Source organism: Cibotium barometz, chromosome 6, assembly GCF_041138505.1.
Source record: "Cibotium barometz isolate CiBa-2024 chromosome 6, ASM4113850v1, whole genome shotgun sequence".
Classification (NCBI taxonomy): Eukaryota; Viridiplantae; Streptophyta; class Polypodiopsida; order Cyatheales; family Cibotiaceae; genus Cibotium; species Cibotium barometz.
Window position 1 is genome coordinate 832,957 of NC_141051.1, and position 18,035 is coordinate 850,991.

Below are 18,035 nucleotides of genomic sequence, written 5' to 3' on the forward strand. Positions count from 1 at the left end.
GCCTTGCTCGTATCCAAAAATTTCATAGGGCCAGTGAAAACTAGGTTCACTCCCCTATTTTGCCTCTCAAATTGGATAATTCTATGAATAACCTCACATATCATTTGTTGTTGCTCTTCTAGATTAGTGGCACTAGATGTAGATCGTATGACTTCTAACCAACCTACATGGTATGTGTAACCCGTGTATAGGTCAGTCAGAGTCTCCGTGTGTAGATCATATTCCCAATTTTCATTGAGAAATATCCCATCTAGACTTGGCGTGCCAAACGGTTCTCCTGAAGTGGACGCAATGTCACTTCTTATGGATTGACTTCTAGGGACCACTACTTTAGGAAGAGCGTCAGAAGGTGGTAGCTCAGTAGGGCCTTCATTAAACGAAGTGGGTAGAATATCCACATGGACACTCTTTGGGAGAGTAGGGTCTACATGAGATGTGAATGGCGAATCTACTACCCCTCCTTCTTCGTTTATTTCACTTGTCGCATGTTCAGAGCGTGTAGCTCTACTAAAGGTCTCTATTAGACGACTAAACATGCTAGATCCGAGTTGTGGGACCCAAACTAGCATGTTTTGGCTTGCCTCCTCAGGGTTCTTGGTAGGGTGCCCTTCCATGGATTCTGAGTCAGAGAACGAGTTACTATCCGCTATTCGTGGATCTTGGGTTGCACTTCCTTGGGTTCCAGCTGAAGGCCAAGATGCTAACGTGGAGGGATGGTGTGAGCCTGCGTAAACTGAAACGCTTTCTGATTGCTCAGACACTAGCACCCGACCAGAGTGTAGATGCATGTGACGTGGGTACCCTACGGGCGTTGGTAACTACCCTTGAAGCCCACCCAAGTGGTTTCTCGGGTGTTTCGCACCCCGTTTTTACTTGTTTTTATATTGTTTTCAACCCGTTTTTTACCCCCTTACTTATGGTCGAACCTGGAGTAGGGCATGTGATAGCTCGAGGCGAGCGTATCATTCAAGGGATCCTAGCGTGCTTTACAGCACAGTGTTTGCCTACCGGAGCTCCCGTGGTCCTCAGAACAGTCTATTTGCTTGTGGGGGAAGGGTGAAGGCTTTATCCCACATGCTCACTCCACTCCTTGGGGGGTGGACTACATATAGAGATCCACTTCCCTTAAGCTTTCACTTGAAAGAAAGCTATGAAGGCTCACTCTCCTATATATATATATATATATATCAAAAGATCGAGGCCGGGGTCGAGGTCAATTGGGGGTTTTTTCTTTTCAAAATTTTTTCCAAATAAAGAATCTCTTTCCGCTCCACACGGGTTTCAGTTTCGTTTGTTTTTTTTTTTAATAATGTTTTTTTTTAAAAATATTTTAAAAATATTTTATTTTTGTTTTTTTTTTTTAGTTTTCCAGGGTTTGTTTTCTAGGGTTTGGGCTTGGCCGCGGCGCCTTGCTGCTCGCTCGCACACAGCGCAGACCTAAGGATTCAAAAATTTCCTCGTCCGTGTTCACGCACACGCGCACAGCACAGAAAACCAGAAAACAGAGCGCGCGCACTACGCGTGGACCAGAAAAATAACCGAAAAAACCAGAATTGCAGAAAACAAAAAATATCAACACCATACACACAATCACCTTTCCTACAGTATAAATTTCACTTCACGCAGAAGCCCGAGCTGCAAACTGGAGCTTGGTGCAGGGCATTTCCCCGGCAGCGACGCCAAAAATGTGCGCTTTTACCGCACAAGTCGTAGCTGGGGACTTGCCGAACACCGTATGCGAGCCACGAATGGCTGCAAGTATACAACCAGAAACTAGCAAGCTCAAACAGGAAGCAAAGGTGTGTCACTCACCGCTCAAACCGCCGTTGTGAAGGATTCTCGCGTTGCAGTGAAGAAGGAGCCGCCGTCGCCGCTCTACCGCCTCGTCGCCGCCGTGCCACCACACAGTGCTCGATCGCTCTCTCTCTCTCTCTCTCTCTCTCTCTCACTCTCACACACACACACGCAGGAGAAGGGGACCGAGAAGATAAGGCAAGAGCACACTTTGTATTCAACACATTGAGAATGAGAGTTTTAGGGTTACATTTGACTCTTATAGGTGACTTAGCCGTTCACACATGGGCGCCCATACATGGCCGGCCAATCCTAACTCTTATCCTGCTAACATTCGAGGGGCGCCTCTCATCGGCGATCACCCAATCCCTTTATCCTTTATATGTGGTGCCGACAAGCCCGGCCCATGACTCAGAATACTTAAATTAATTACATGACGTAAAACATAGTACGTCTCAATGTCCGTCATAGATTAACAGGGGTGTGTTTTAATGAATAGACATGTCCTTTGATAGTGACCCATGTGTAAGGGTGTGACCCTTCACAGGTGTCCTTTCAGTTAATAAGAGATTAAGGAGTAATTAAGGAGAGATTAAGAGAGTTAGTCACAATCGTGACATTCCCTCTCACTTAAAATAAGACTCCGGCTAAGAAGAGATGGTTGTCTTTGAAAGAATTCCCGAAGAAGTTCTAGATATTCCTGTAAGTCTTCATCACTTTGCCAAGTAGAGTCGGAATCATCAAGATCTCTCCATTTAACCAAAAATTCTGTAGTGAGTTTATGTCGTGTTTCTTTCTGTCTGACATCAAGAATTATCTCTGGAATTAAGAGTATGTGTTCATCTTCAATTTCTGGAACATAATCCAAATGATCTAAAACTGGAAAATCACTGTCCACAAACTTCTTGAGCCAAGAAATGTAGAAAGTTGGATGAGTTCTACCCCAAGAAGGTGGTAACTCCAACTTATAACTGAGAGATGAGTTCTTCTTAATAATACGAAAGGGTCCATAATATCTTGGGCAAAGCTTTGGGAAAACTGATTTCACTGTCTTATATCGATGAGGGGCAATATATAATAATACCAAGTCTCCTTCTTGAAATTCAAAGTGACGACGACGCTTATTAGTTGTGCGTTGATATTGCTCTTGGATGCTGATCATCTTATCCTTATTCTGTAATAGAATATCTTGCATTTCCTGAATGAGGTGGTCTGCTAAAGCCACTTTATGTTGAAGAACAAAGTTGGCAGGAATAAGGGGAGTATGGCCATAAGCTGCTTGAAAAGGTGTCATTCCAATAGCTGAATGATAAGAATTACTATAAGCAAATTCCACCAAAGGTAAATATTCTTCCCATGAAGCTAATCGAGACTGAACATAATGTCGCAGCATTTCTTCCAGAATCTGATTAACTCATTCCGTGTTGTCTTTCGCTGGTCATTGCCGTTGGGTGCTGGCTGCCGAATTGCCAACGAAAAGAGGTTCCGGTTCACACTAGCGCACGGCCGTTTGTTTTTTTTTTAATTAGGAAGAGATCCACGTGTCAATATGAGGTAATAACATTTTGTGTTTTTTTTTATGGTGTAAAGGTGACGGCCGGAGAGACCCACGTGTCAATATGAGGTAATAACATTTTGTGTTTTTTTTATGGTGTAAAGGTGACGGCCGGGACCGTGTAGCCGACCGGAGGATTGGAGTGCGCCGCTTCGAAAGGGCGCCGCCAGCAAGGCGAAAAGGTGGCGACAATCACTATTCGATGACGAGGGCTCTGGGTCGGCAGCTGCATGAATCAAGCGAGAGGCTCACAACCTGCAGCGCACGAAGCGATGAGGGGGGAGCAATCGATACTCAGCCGCGAGGGGCGCTCAGGGCCGACAATTGCACATAGCGAGGAGGGGGCACAGTGTAGCGAATGAAGCAAGGAGGGGGGGTTGCGCCAGGACTGCCATTGCTCCATAACTCCCATACAACACACGTGGGGGTTGTCGAGGGGGAAGAACGCTGAGTGAAGAGGCTAAGTGGCCCGCAAAACCCACGAGAAAAAAAGAAATAAATATTTTACATCACCATGGGCAAAGCTTTATGCCAAGTCCACCATCGCTCCGCTGCTTCCATACAACACCGAGAAGAGGGGTGGACGAGGAGAGGGTGAGTGCCGCGGAGAGAGTGAGGGCTTCACAATCCACGGGTAGGAAAAAATTTTGCTTTGATACCACTATAAAGCTTTTATAGCTTTATTAACATGATTAAGACTTAATTAATAAACATAAGACAAAATGCTGATAGAAAGATTGAGTTATTTGCATTGAGACAGGAGCCTTTCTTAAATAGAGGCCGAAAAGGTACAAGTGAAGAGACACATCCCTGGGAAGGGGTGTGGCTCTTGAGTCAACGGTTATGTCCTTTGGACTTAGGGATGTGTCTTTTAATGAATAGACATGTCCTTTGATAGTGACCCATGTGTAAGGGTGTGACCCTTCATAGGTGTCCTTTCAGTTAATAAGGGATTAAGGAGTAATTAAGGAGAGATTAAGAGAGTTAGTCACAATCATGGCACCCTTTTTTCAATAATTTTCAGTTTCAATAATGAGGATCCTTGATCTCTCATGAGGATAATCTACCCGTCATTTTATCCATTTATCCAACTAGATTCTTGGTGGTGAGATTGATCAGGGAAAAACTAGATTAGTTCCGGTAGTCGAAATTGGTCACGAAGTTTTTGTCTGATTCAGATCGAGAGAAGGACAATTAGGTTTACTGTCCGACCTCACGTAGTCTGACTAAATTCATTCAGTTTAGTTCTACCAGGATTACTTTCAACTAAACATCTAATTTTTGGGTAAATATCCATTTAGTGATTTTTCCAATTCAATTATCCAAGATTTTCTTTTTCTCACATAAATTCTCAACTTTAATTCATTAGATAGAATTATGATGAAAATTCATCTTTTGACATTAAAATTTAATTCAAATCCATCTTTTCTCAATTATCATGGAAATTCATCTTTTAACTAAAATATCAATACCTATTTTTTGAATAAACTTGAAATCCTTCTTTTTCTCATTTCAATGAGTGCAATCCAATTATCATGGGAATTTCCCAATTATACATTATTTTAGCATTCCAATTTTATTCTCTAAATCATTAGAATACATGGATTTGCAATGTCTTGGAGATTACTCTTTTAACATAAAAATAAATTATCAAAAATTTCTCTTTTTTTTAATTTACTAATTATACATAATCATAAAAATAAATTTCTTCATGATTACAATGAGAATCATTCAATTAATATAGGATGATAATTCCTAGAATATGGTAAGAAGTCCTCTTTTCATATTATGAATGAAAATATTTTGTGTTTATTTTACAAAAATTTTGTCATAACTCTACTGCTATTACTGATAATTCTCAATTTATTTGAGAGAATGAAGTTTAATATTATTAATATGATTAGAATGATCACTAATTGGATCATTATCCAATTATGGATTGATTCATAATTTCTCTATGAAATAAATATCATAAAAGCATTATAAAGCCATTATTTTGACCTCCAATTAGACAAGCATAAAAATTACTTTTGGATTAGAGAAATGCTTCATGAGAAGCTTCATTTGGATTGAGAATAAGTCATAGGAATGACCTTTCTTTGGGAAGGAGAGAGAAATGCTTAAAAATCATTAAAATTAAGCATAAATGAAAATTTGTGTGTTTCTTTATTACAATACATTAAAGCATTTCAAAAATATTCAAAAGCCATTCAAATTAAAGCTTCTCAAGCTGGAGAGGGTTGAGAAGAAAGAAACATTTAGAAATTATAGAAAAAAGACCATAATCCACTCTTTACCTCCTAAAATGCTTGATTCTTTCGTCACTGTAGAGACCCCTAACCAATCAATTGGTTTGATATGTCGTAGGAGTCACCAAGGAAGATTGAAGAGAGAGAGAAGCTCCAATCTCTTCAATTTTGTAGAGGTTTTTAGAGGATAATAAAAATTAAGCTTAGTTTAGAGTAATACCGGCATAGTTTAATTCACAGATAATAATACAAAAGAATGAGGGTTTATTTATAGAAGAGAGAGACACTAACTGAGTCCAACTGAGTTCTAGAATTTTCCAGCTTCAGTTTGGCTGAATTTCGACGAGTTTTAGACCAGTTTGGCTCCCTTTTTTATTTGGTTTAATTTAGGAGAGAGGAGAGACAAAAATATCCAATTATTTTTTAGTTTTAAACTCATCTAAGCATGTGAAATAGACGCCTCCTTAAAAGTCTTCCTTTTCCTTACACATGTGTCAAAAATGAATGATTACTCCAAAATATCTCATTTTTTTATTAATACACCATAATTTTTAACTAATAAACCTAGTACTTGGTCAACTCTTCATCTTATGTGGACATTTACTCATTTTTTGATATTTTCTTTTGTTCTTTGGATTTATCTTGTCCCAACGCTTGGATTAATCTTATTGGTTCATAAGAACCTTAATTAGACCATAATAAAAAAAAATCGAAAATCTGGACCCCTAGACTAAGGTCTTTTGAATCGATTTTAATTAATTTCAATTGCACCTTAGAAAATCTATTTTGATTTTCTATTTCAGGTAAACATTTTTTTGATATTTGAAGAATTTATTTATCCAAAAATATCCCAATTTTGATTTACCACTCTCTAGAATTTTTTTATCTCACTAAGCAAAACAAGGAAAAATGATATTTTCTTGTATTCAGAAACATAGAATGATTACAAGGGATTAAAGTAGAGGCTTATTTTTTATATTCAGGCTGAGGAGGAATCTTACATCCTCTCCCACTTGAAAAACGCGAGATGTCCTCATCTCGCAAAGTGGAGGTAATCCTTCAGATGGAAACTTCTACTCATAGAGAGGCTTGAGAGCTGCTTGCGTTCATTGCTTGGAAATAACCCTTTTTATATAAGGAGGGTAAACCTCTTACAAATATGCTCATGTGGGATAATGTCCAAGTGCGATGTGGTTGCATGCTCTTGATCCTGGTCCTCTACTCATACCTTTCCCACAATGGCGCCACAAATTTCATCACCCCCCCTTGGTGCCATGATGTATAGGCTACTACAAGGTGGTTGAATGTGTATTACAAAAGATACATCACTTCCCCTTAGTACAACATGCTACTCAAGGTGGTTAAGTGTGGTAACACAAGGTGTCAAAGCTTGTTTCCTTGATGTACTTTGTATGCCATTCTAACTGCTTCTCTTCTTCAAGCCAACTCTTCTTCTTTCTCCCAGGTGGCGTCTTCTGTAGGAAAGAACTTCCACTTTACTAAGAATTCTCTGAGGACTCTACTCCTGAGAATCTTCTCCCGAACGTCAAGGATTTCCTCAGGTTGGAGTACCATCTGGCCTTGAGTCGGAGTGATCAATTGCTCATCATCAAGCACGTGATTCGGGCTAGATACATACTTCTTAAGCAAACTGACATGGAATACATCATGTACCTTGAGATGGGGAGACAAAAGAAATTTGTAGGCTAGATCGCCCATTGGCCACCCATTATCACATGTTTATTTTTGTCCAATCGTGAGGCTTTTCTGGAGCAAGTCGGCCAGCTTATCTTGGGGCTATATAAGGCTTGCCTCCTCCTCATTTGTACTCACTCTAACAGGGGCTTCCAGGCTCGGGTCCTCCCTTAGGGGAGTAGTTCATCATGCCCACACATACGGGGACCACCCCTTGCACAGGGCTGATTGTATCATTGCTTCTTCATCATTATGCAGATTTGTTTTCCTTCTCTCTGTGCCGATGTCTCACGCTTTCCGCCGCGCACTTTTGACATGGTATCAGAGCACCGGGTTGAGGCTCTTCTACAGAAGGTGTTCTGGCTTTTTTTTAGAGAAGGATTTCTGCGTTTTTCTATACTGCTGGTTGCAGAGGAGGAGGGAGCGTTTTGGCCTTGTCTAGGCGGCTGAAGGAGGTACATGGCAATCCCTACTGGCTGCGTTTTGCAGAGTTGGGGCAGCAAGCAGGGTAGACAGCCTGGCTGCGTTTTCTGTAGATATGGGGCAGCAAGCAGGGCAGACAGCCTGGCTGCGTTTTCTGCAGATATGGGGCAGCAAGCAAGGAGACACCCTAGCTGCGTTTTCTGCAGGGCAAGCGGGGGAGACACCCTGGCTGTGTTTTCTGCAGATCTGGGGCAGCCAGAAGAGATGCTGAAGTTGCTGTGTTTTCCTCTTCCCTCTCTTCTTCTTGGTACACGTGCTGCTGGCTGTTTACAGCAGCAGTTTTGGCATTATCTCATCTGCGTTCTTGGAGGCAGTGGAGGCAGGTGTTCTTTTTCAGGAATGGTGCCTTCCCACATGGCCTTGAGCCCTTGCTCGGCCAATCTTTGCTTTGTCAGAGTTTTCAGACTCATGGGTGCACACTTGGATTCTCATCCTCGAGGTGTGTGTGGAAGACAGTTAGTCCTTTCTCGACAGCAGAGGAGGTCTATGAGTTTGTGCCAGTTCAGCATAGTTTTGCTGGTGTACAGGTGTTTCCTTTAGGTTCTAAGGGTGTTCACCTTGAGAGGGGGATGTGGTTACTTGGCAGTGAGCCACTCCTATTCCCTAGGCAGATGGCCTTCTGGATTACAGGATACAGGCACAGGAGTCTTCATCCCTAGGATAAGCATTGATTTGGGAGCTTGGTGTACAGGTGATATCGGCATTCATGCAACGGCAAGCTAGGTCACTTGGTGACGAAAGCTGTTGTCGAGGTTCACAGGTACTTGCTTAGTTGCAGGATGGGTACAAGATGCATGGCAGGTGTACAGGTTCATTGGGTGCAGGTAGGTACCAGTGGAGCAGCAGTTTGGAGCAGATGATCGACATCAAATTGTGCTTTGGGATGATGAGTTGTGGATGATTTGTTCCACATGGACACATGACTAGTTGGTTGGGAGCTTGCCAGCTGGGGGTGTCAGGTTTTGGCAGGAGAGCTTTCTTGAGCTCAGTGCCATAGTTAAAACACCAAAGAGCTCAGGGGGTGTTGCCATGTGATTGGGTGACTCATAGGGGTGTGTGAGTAGTAGTTCCATCACGCGACGGCGAGTTATGGATACAGGTTTTAAAGGTCAGGCGCCAGCAGGACTGTCAGCTACAGTGTTGGAGGTATGTTTCTTCCACTTGGAGTGTTAGCAGGACAGAGAGGCATTCTTGGACCGAGGGATACATGGAGATCCGGAAACCTTGTATTTGGAGATTGGTGCTCAACAAGCTCAGAGTTGGAGGCTTGAGTACCAGGGCTGATGTAGACATTGTGGGCCTCTAGGGTGTCTAGAGGGGGTGCCAACATTGAGACAGTTTGGCGGTGTTCTCTAAGGAGCAGATTTTTTTTCTTGGAGGTAGAGAGTCAGACGACATCCTTTCTTGGGCTGAAGAGGGAGCACATTGTGTGATAGGCGTGATATAGATTGGGTTGGAGATATGGACATCTGGTGGTTCATTCTTTGGATTTTGTTGGCCTTTTGGATCGGAAGCAGTTTCTTGGAGCAAGTGGCAGAGGCGGGAGCAGATCGACTTTTCGACTTGCTTTGGAGGTTTCCTTTTCCAGCTCCTTGGACCGGTTTCACTCCCATGATCTGTGAGGGGGTGTTAGCATTATTCATCTCCTGGTAGTGTGCCCAAGTTGTGTATCAAGGGTGCCCAGATTTATCCCGGGCAGCACCTTATTTTTTCCTCATGTTTAGGCCCTTGGTTGTAGGGTTGGCCACCCATTATCACATGTTTATTTTTGTCCAGTCGTGAGGCTTTTCTGGAGCAAGTCGGCCAGCTTATCTTGGGGCTATATAAGGCTTGCCTCCTCCTCATTTGTACTCACTCTGACAGGGGCTTCCAGGCCCGGGTCCTCCCTTAGGGAAGTAGTTCATCATGCCCACACATACGGGCTGATTGAATCATTGCTTCTTCATCATTATGCAGATTTGTTTTCCTTCTCTCTGTGCCGATGTCTCACGCTTTCCGCTGCGCACTTTTGAAAGAATCTTACACATCTGAACCACCCTACATCTCAACAGCACCGAGATTCGGCATCAGCACTGCTCAGCTCCAGCAAAGCATCCTGGCGTTGCCAATACTTCCCCGCATACAGCTCCACCGACATTGACTTCCTTTGCGGGCTCCACGTACTAAAAGATTTTCTCTCACCAAGAAAATTTATTTTTTCATGATTATATTTATGTGTTTTAGTCAAGGGTCCTCTACCCCGGATGTCCCACGAAATCTGAATTAAATAAATCCCTATGTATGTTTCCTCTCTTATGTGTTTGTAACCTTGTGTTATCAAAGGCTTCAGTACTTCAATTTATCCATGTTTAGGCCAGGGCAGGTTGATTTCTTAAGAGACTGACGTACGTGAAAGTCATGAGTGGTCAAGCTCTTTAAACACCTGCTCCCTCAAACTCTGAGTCTTTGTACATCCATGCTTGTTGAGCCTTTGAGCCTTTTGTGCCAAGCTCACTGGCCTTTGAACCACGCTTACTATCCTCTGAGTCTATAGCAAGAAACATGTCTTAGATGGAGCATTAGAGTGCAATGTTGAGCCCAAATCACAATGGCTATTGAAGGTCTACCTCGGGACATTTCCACCTTCACTCTGAAGGTGGGATTGTTGTGTACTCGGAGTTTCTTGTTAGTGTGTGTGAACACCAGAAACCAACCACACGAGAGAAAAAATTTCTGGTTTTCTGGCTGAATCTTCACACTTGAAGAAGAAGGCTCTGACACCAATGTAACATGCGGAAGCTTGATGAATAGAATCGGTTCTTCAATGGACAGAATTCAGCAATTATTCGTGACAAAGATAATGCACAAGATAGACGTAGAAAAAGGAGAGAGAGAGAGATAAAGAGTGAGTCTGACACAGTACTGGGTCCCGAAAATACCCTCTGTAGGGCCCCCACCATGGCTGGTGTACTTGCTTTATTAGAATGATGAGAAAATAATGCAAATCTGTAGATCTTCTCGTGGTTGTAGACTTTCAGCCTCCAGAGGATCTGACTCTTGACCTTCAACCTTCACCTTTGCTTTAGGATTCCCTTTGGCTGTCTTGGCCTTTGGAACCCTTCAGCACTTTGTGAATTGTTGGGCCTCTTGGACCCTAGGATGGCCCACGAGGGTTACCCCCTTGGTAGGCAAGGGTCTAATACCCTTTCTGGGGTGGCCCATAGGGCTGCCCCTTCTTCTACATGCTCTCTGTTTCATATGACTGGTATCTGGCTACAACCCAAACACCCAGAACACCTGTCATCATTCCAGAAAGTGGCTCACAGTATGGACTAGCACTGCTTCATGTGTGCGGGACTTGCACACCTGACCAAGACCATGTACAAGACTCGTACACTTAACCTTGGACGCTTAGAGTGGAACCCTAGCTGACTCGTCCTGGTATGCGACCAGTTTCCACTCCAAGCCTACACCTGCTGTACAGATATGTCCACGTGGCATCCAAGTGCTGGATGCACGTGACATCTCACCTCCACTTGTAACCATATTCCCACCTATAGTGCGAAGTGTCACATCAAAGTCAACATTGTAGCCTGAGAGGCAAGCTAAGATGGACCGCTCTACCAAATGACTGACTGTACATGTATGATGATAGGGATCCATCACTTAAGGGGGAGTGTTGAAAAATAAGTTATGAAGGGTACTTGGAAATGAGGTAGAGTATGCACCTTAGAGATGAAATGTTGTTAAGGTTATAAGAAATCACACTGATAAGTGTTAGGAAGCATTGTAAACCTCAAAAGCATTGATAAGTGTTAGGAAGCATTGTAAACCTCAAAAGGTGTTAACCAGGCATAGCAAGAAGAGGGCGCCTACTTCAAGTGGCCAAGTGGAGAACACAAAACTTCAATCAGCATTGAATGAGCCTCAGATCAAGGGAGGTGGACCTAGAATCAAGGGAGCTGATTTAGGGCATGTTTGGGTGAGGATTAAGCTAAGCCATGGGCTAATGATGATGTACCTCAACCTATTTAAAGCCCCCCCCCCTCAAATGGAAATTGTGTTGTGGATCAACTCTCTTGCATTGACATTATCTTGCCATTAGTACTGATTATTTTTCTCTACTTAGATTATGCCAAAATGTTGAGCCTAATCCATTACTATCCACCCTATTCACTCCCAACTTACAAATTTTAAGTGTCACTGCTGCCAAATCGTATTCAAGGTTGTGCTTCAAGCTTTCTTCAAGAAAATGCTGACTCTTCAGGCTGAACATCGGAGAAGTACTGTTTTACATCTTTTTCAAATTTACTGCAGATGTTTTCTTTATTTCCAGCAGCTATAGCAAGGTTTGAATGGACATTTGAAGCCAATAAAAAAGGCTTTATGCAAACACACTAAAAGCACGGTATCATTGTACACATTTCAACAGGCCCAAAACTTTCTGTGAATCTTTTGCATGATAATGCAGGAGTTGTTTTACCTCAGATCTGTCAAGCCCTAAAGTGTCATTGAATATTCCAACTGCCATTGCTGCATTCTCAGCATCACTATTTGTTGGATTTTGTATACTCGAAACACCAAACCTCAAAGCATCAAACACTGCATGCTATACAAGGTCCAACCATTCAGCTTTGAAATCTCAGCTAAACAATCTGGGATACTGGAAGGAAAAAAAAGCAATAAGAAAGAGAGAAACAAAAACGGAAAAAAAAGTGTATAATATCTACAAAAGACCAAAGGATCTATGAAAGAAAAAGTATTACAAAGAGCCCATGAAGAAACGGTATCATGGAAAAAAAGACAAGCTAGGTATTTGCTAGGTATTTAGATAAACAACCAGGTGAGTGACAGAGTTACGAGGTAGCCCTATGATGGCTGAAGCATAGTCAATGATCACACTACTTACATATCCCTGTGTGGGAGAGGGGAACCACTGTATAGGCACTGCATCTATGTCCCTGTTTGGAGGAGGCTGGTCACTGTATAGGTACTGGAAGACTGGGAGAAAGAAAGAAAGAAGAGAGAGAGAGAGAGAGAGAGAGAGAGAGAGAGAGATGAAGTAAGTCACTCTACCTGATCAACTAAGTACTGAAGATATCTCTTCTCTCCGAAGATCCAATCCTGGAATTGCGGTAGTGACTGGGCCTGCACCACTGATATGTCACCCTACACAGCAGGATCAAAAGCTGAATCAAACACCTGACATTGGAAAAACATCCTGAGACTTGCATAATATCACTCACACAAAATATGCTCAAACAATCAGCAAGAAAGAATGTTCACAACAAAATACAAGTGCTACAATGAACATGCGGGAAAGAACTGTCAGTGCGAAAATCCTTAGTATCAACTGGGCTGTTGGGTCTGGTCCCCTCGAAGCCTGAAATGTCTGGTCCCCTCGAAGCCTGAAATGCTGAATCCCAAAAATGAAGAGGGGACCCTTTCTAGGCCCTAGGGCTAGTGTCAGCCCTGGTCAATCTGGCCGACCACCGATACTTATTGGCAAGCCATTCAACTCCCAAGTCAGGCCATTGCTTCCTAAGTTGTCTCGATGGTAGAACAGCGTTTGCTTCTTGCATTATTTAAGTCTTTATAATACGAAGAGTAGCTCAGGTGTTAGATCTTTGAAATTGAGTTTTGTTTCCATGGTCTTCTTTTTCTCATTCAACTTAGATCAGTCCTAGTGCAACATGTGCCATACATTGGCCCATATGCCATGTTCTTATCAAAATCCACATTGGAAAGGTTCTACATTCATGTGCCTAGGACATGATGGCTGCTGCCATAAGCCAATACATATAAACTGTGAAGTGCAGTATAAACCCCTTCACTTCAATGGTCAAATAAACACCACGTTGTGGCAAGCTCGTCATTCTATACATCCAAAGCATCCACTATTCATAACAGATCATAAGATTTGAAACCTTTATAATGAGACGCAAATAGAGAGCATACCTTACTCTCCAATAATTGAAGATGGTGAACAAGCCTTTCATAGAATGGAGCATTGTTATCGCTCGAGCTGAAAGCCGGACTGAAAGATTTTACTTTCAGATTATCAAGCTCACTCTGGTCTTTCCCTTCATCTCCCCAAGACTCAAGTTTGACAAAGTCTACTTTCCCCCTTGCTGCAACATCTTTGTCTATATTTAATTGCCGAGTGTGTTTCTTAGAGTGATCCTGCAATCAAAAACATACTAGAATATTATGCAATAAACTAAACTGAAGAATGATAAAGGTAGAAGGACCAAGGTCCAAATTACAATCCAGTTAATATAATGAACATGTATATATATACCCAAATGAATCCAGGAACATGCCCAAATTCACTTTATAAGAAAGTGCAATTTATAACCTCATGGTAGTCATCCACAAGACAATAAACCATCAACTCCATCATGCATAGTATGGACTAGATACTCTGTCCATCATCTTCTCTCATCGTCCCCTTTTTGGCCTGAGAGGGGGTGTGTGAAAATGGTATTCATCTAGCCCTAAAAAGGAAAAAAATTTGGATTTTATTGGCTTTATTTCATGTTTTTTGGGTCTTGCTGCTGGCTGACCAGTAGCCCCACATATTATATATAGTTTTGCCTCATCACCACATCATTCTGTACCATTTCATTGATCACATCAGGCACCACTTGATCTGCTGCTCCTGCTGCTGCCAGCGCCTGCACTGCATCTGCTTCATCATCCTCGCCTGTCAGTCCAGCACACCAGCGTTTCATTTCAGTTCATGGGACAGCAGCCCTCTCTGCTACGCAGAGCACACCAGCGTTATATCTCAGCCCACGGGACAGCAGCCCGCTCTGCTACATCCAGCACCTCAGCGTTTTTATCTTCAGTCCATGGGACAGCAGCCCTCTCTGCAACACAGTACAGCACCTCAACGTTTTATCATCAGTACATATCTTGGGACAGCAATCCACTCGCTGCTGCAGTACTTCATCGTTTTTCTTCTTCAATTTACCTTGGGACAGCAGCCCACTCTCTACTACAGTTTATCATCGTTTTTCTTCTACAGTTTACCTTGGGACAGCAGCCCACTCTCTGCGCACCATCTCATACCACTCGGGACTCAGGTATTGCACCACCCTTGTCACCAGAGCTTGCACCACCACCACTCGGGACGGCAGCCCTCTCCTCTCTGCTCCTCACCAACCCTCAAGTATTGCAACACCCTTGTCACCATAGCTTGCACCACTCAGGACGGCAGCCCTCTTTACCCTTCATCACCCTTCAAGTACCGCAACACCCTTGTCACCAAAGCTGCATCACTTCACCGCTACCCACTACCACCTCGGAGTGTTTCTGCTTCCACCGACGCGAGCCTTCGACACCGACAATCTCACGGAGTGCCTTTGCCTCACATCGACGTGAGCCTTCGTCACTGACCGTGCTTCAGTACCGACATCATCTTTGCTTCTACATTGGTCTTCTACTCATAGTCTCCTCACATCAGAGGGCTCTTGTACATATTTTCACTCACCATCATATATACACTCACTCATCCATTTCATGTTGAGTTGTTTTTGCTCTGATCTCTCGTACATCTGGTCCTTTCATCCTTTTGTCCTCACAAGATTGTCCAATCATGAAGTATAAGATCATCAACTTCATCATGCATAGCACGGACTAGGTGCTCACGTCATCAGCGCCCAAGAGTAGGTGTAGGTTTACATTTTATTTTATTTTTACCTAACCAAGAGGACACAATTTTAAAACAGAGACCAACAAGCTGAGTTTCTATCACTTCTCTGGAGGGAAAGGGCAAACTTAGCCATGATGAAGGCTAGCACTTACAACTAGACTAGCAAAAACAAATCACTTTCCTATTAAAGCAATGATTAAGCAAGACTAGAAGCAATGATAAATAACAACTAAGAGCTAGAATGATCTAAACTGAAAATGGACTTTTAAGCTCCCGAAACTTATTACTTATAATCTTAAACATTCCAAAAGCATAAATCTCAAAGATATATCTACTTTGCTTAAAACCTTTTTAAAGCAATAATCCTTTTGCTCAAGCAAATTGATGAGTTGACAAACTTGAGTAATAAAAGCAAACTTGTTTGAACAAATACGAGAGAATCTGAATAACTGAGAAGAGACAACACCATATTTAGTTATTTTAGAAACGTTAGAAGTAAAGTGAGGCATTCTTATGATATTTAAGTTGGAATACTCGGATTGTAAACATATTATATATATCTACATCTATACGAACATAAGATTGAGAAATCTTGAGGTCCAAAAAGAACAATGGTCATTATTTGCATTGCAATTAAGTTCACAAAACTCTTTGGGATAAATTCCTCCACCTAGAGAGGTAGGGTTTAATACATAAATTCTTGGAAATCAAGAATATTGGAAACAAAAAGATCATCTTTTTTTATAATATACTTATCTTTTCTACTATTGCAGAGCAGCATGAGCTGGATGTCGAAAAGGTCTTGCAACTTTTACAAGACAATGCGCTCTATATCAATGCAAAGAAGAACGAATTTGAAGTGGAAGAAAAACATTATCTAGGATACGTTATCAGTCCAAACGGGATTAGCCTCGACCCTGAAAAGGTAAGGGCAATTCTCAAATGGAATGTTCCCAAGAATGCTCAAGAGATGATATAGAAGATCGTGTCTAGCTCTGGAGCTGTGAGCGCCCCCACCCCCCCCCCTCTTCCCCCCTCTCGAACCTGTGTCGCCTGCCTTCGCTTTCCCCCCACCTCCTTTTGCCTTCACTGCCTCTCCTCCCCCTTCACGTCTTGCTGCCCTTAATATTTGTACCATTTTCATATTAAATATGTCTTTTCCCTAAGATATGAAGTGTTTTGATATATACTTATACTGCTTTGCTTCCAGTAGGTTAGGTATAAACTCACGACTAGTTAGTGGGGAATGATGTGAGGCAATCACTTGGGCGCCTACATCTTCCTCATGAGATAGAAAGTATTTGTATATGCATACTTATACTGTTACTACTACTGCACACTTGTGTGCTCTGATACTGTACAAAGTAGCAGTAGGTAGTTCCTAGTTCTTCAGCGATGAAGGAAAAAGTCTTTCTCCTAAATTCTTGATATGGTAAAATATAAACAGTCATCCATGCAATCCGTGTGTCATGTTTACAACTTTTAGAACCAACCTTTTCCACGGATTTGATCACGCTCTGAAGCTCTTGGGAGCCTTCTCGCAGCAGGACGGCCTTCTTATCAGCAGCATTTCCCAAACCTCTTTGCTGCTTGGCTTGTCCTTGTTTTGCTCCTTTGTTGTTGTGAGCCTTGGATGATTCTCCGAAGCCTTTTTTGGCCTCTTGTGAAATGGGCATCAAGACGTAGCGCCTCGAAGACGTTCTTCTGCAAGATACTCGCGATGTGATGAGATACGGGTTAACACTCGCGGGAGCTGTGGTATGAAGAGACATTTTTGCGCACTCCTTAAACTAAATGGCACTATCTTATAGCAACCAAAGGTTAATCTCTCTTTTTTTTGACCAATAATATTTATTTATATTAACTGTTCCAAAGCTGTCATACAACCAAAGCCAGCATACCACTATCTACTCTTTTTTTAAAGCACTATCTTGTTCTTAATATTTTACAACAAGAGAAAGCAAATATATATGCATATGATCAACTACAACTTGATCTCTCCAAAACACACTATATTATTCTAAAAGTATAGCAATATTTATGGTGCCCTAGAAAACAAAGCCATTCACCATGAGATTCTCCCTTGTAAAACATGCTTTGCAAAAGCATAGAAAGTTAACCTCAATCAATTGTATCTCATCATGGATTTTGGCTATAGGGGTATGGGTCAATTCAAGGACAAAGTGACAAGAAAGCTTGCACCTATGCCCCATGACGTTGTACAAAAGTTTTCTTTTTATGGGTATACGCTACTCTTCCTTTTATGTGCAACAAAAATGGGGGGAGCTAGTGGGAGGTTGCTCGCACGTGCCTTGATACTGTCCCCTTTTCTCTAAGGGGATATGTGCATGGTCTAATGTCAATCACCCCTTGTTTTAAAAAGGTGTGTTCCCTCTCACTACATGCACCATGTAGGATGGGTCATCTCTATAGAGGAAGCAAGAAAGATGCATGCATTTTTGTGCCAAATAACCCTTATTTAGGCTTGATGGCACCATAAATGCTTACTCATAAGACTTTTTTTGCACCATAAAAGGGTCAGGCATCGTGTATCACATTCATCGATATGTACTCCAATGATGTGTGAGGCTATAAAAGGATGGGAGGGAAAGTGCATGTGCAG

General features: G+C 42.2%; 1 protein-coding gene across 1 annotated transcript in view; it reads right to left on the bottom strand.

The window, feature by feature from the left end:
- The window catches only part of LOC147637320 (uncharacterized), a 52,395-nt gene extending 35,192 nt beyond the window's left edge, over positions 1 to 17,203 (bottom strand). The window contains exons 1-4 of the mRNA XM_086799086.1: positions 16,906 to 17,203; positions 13,714 to 13,938; positions 12,832 to 12,924; positions 12,239 to 12,364 (exon numbers count right to left, since the gene is read on the bottom strand). Of these exons, the coding sequence (XP_086655212.1) occupies positions 12,239 to 12,364; positions 12,832 to 12,924; positions 13,714 to 13,938; positions 16,906 to 17,184 (723 nt within the window). The 5' untranslated portion in view covers positions 17,185 to 17,203. The remainder of the gene's footprint in view (positions 1 to 12,238; positions 12,365 to 12,831; positions 12,925 to 13,713; positions 13,939 to 16,905) is intronic.
- Between the last annotated feature and the right edge of the window lie 832 nt (positions 17,204 to 18,035).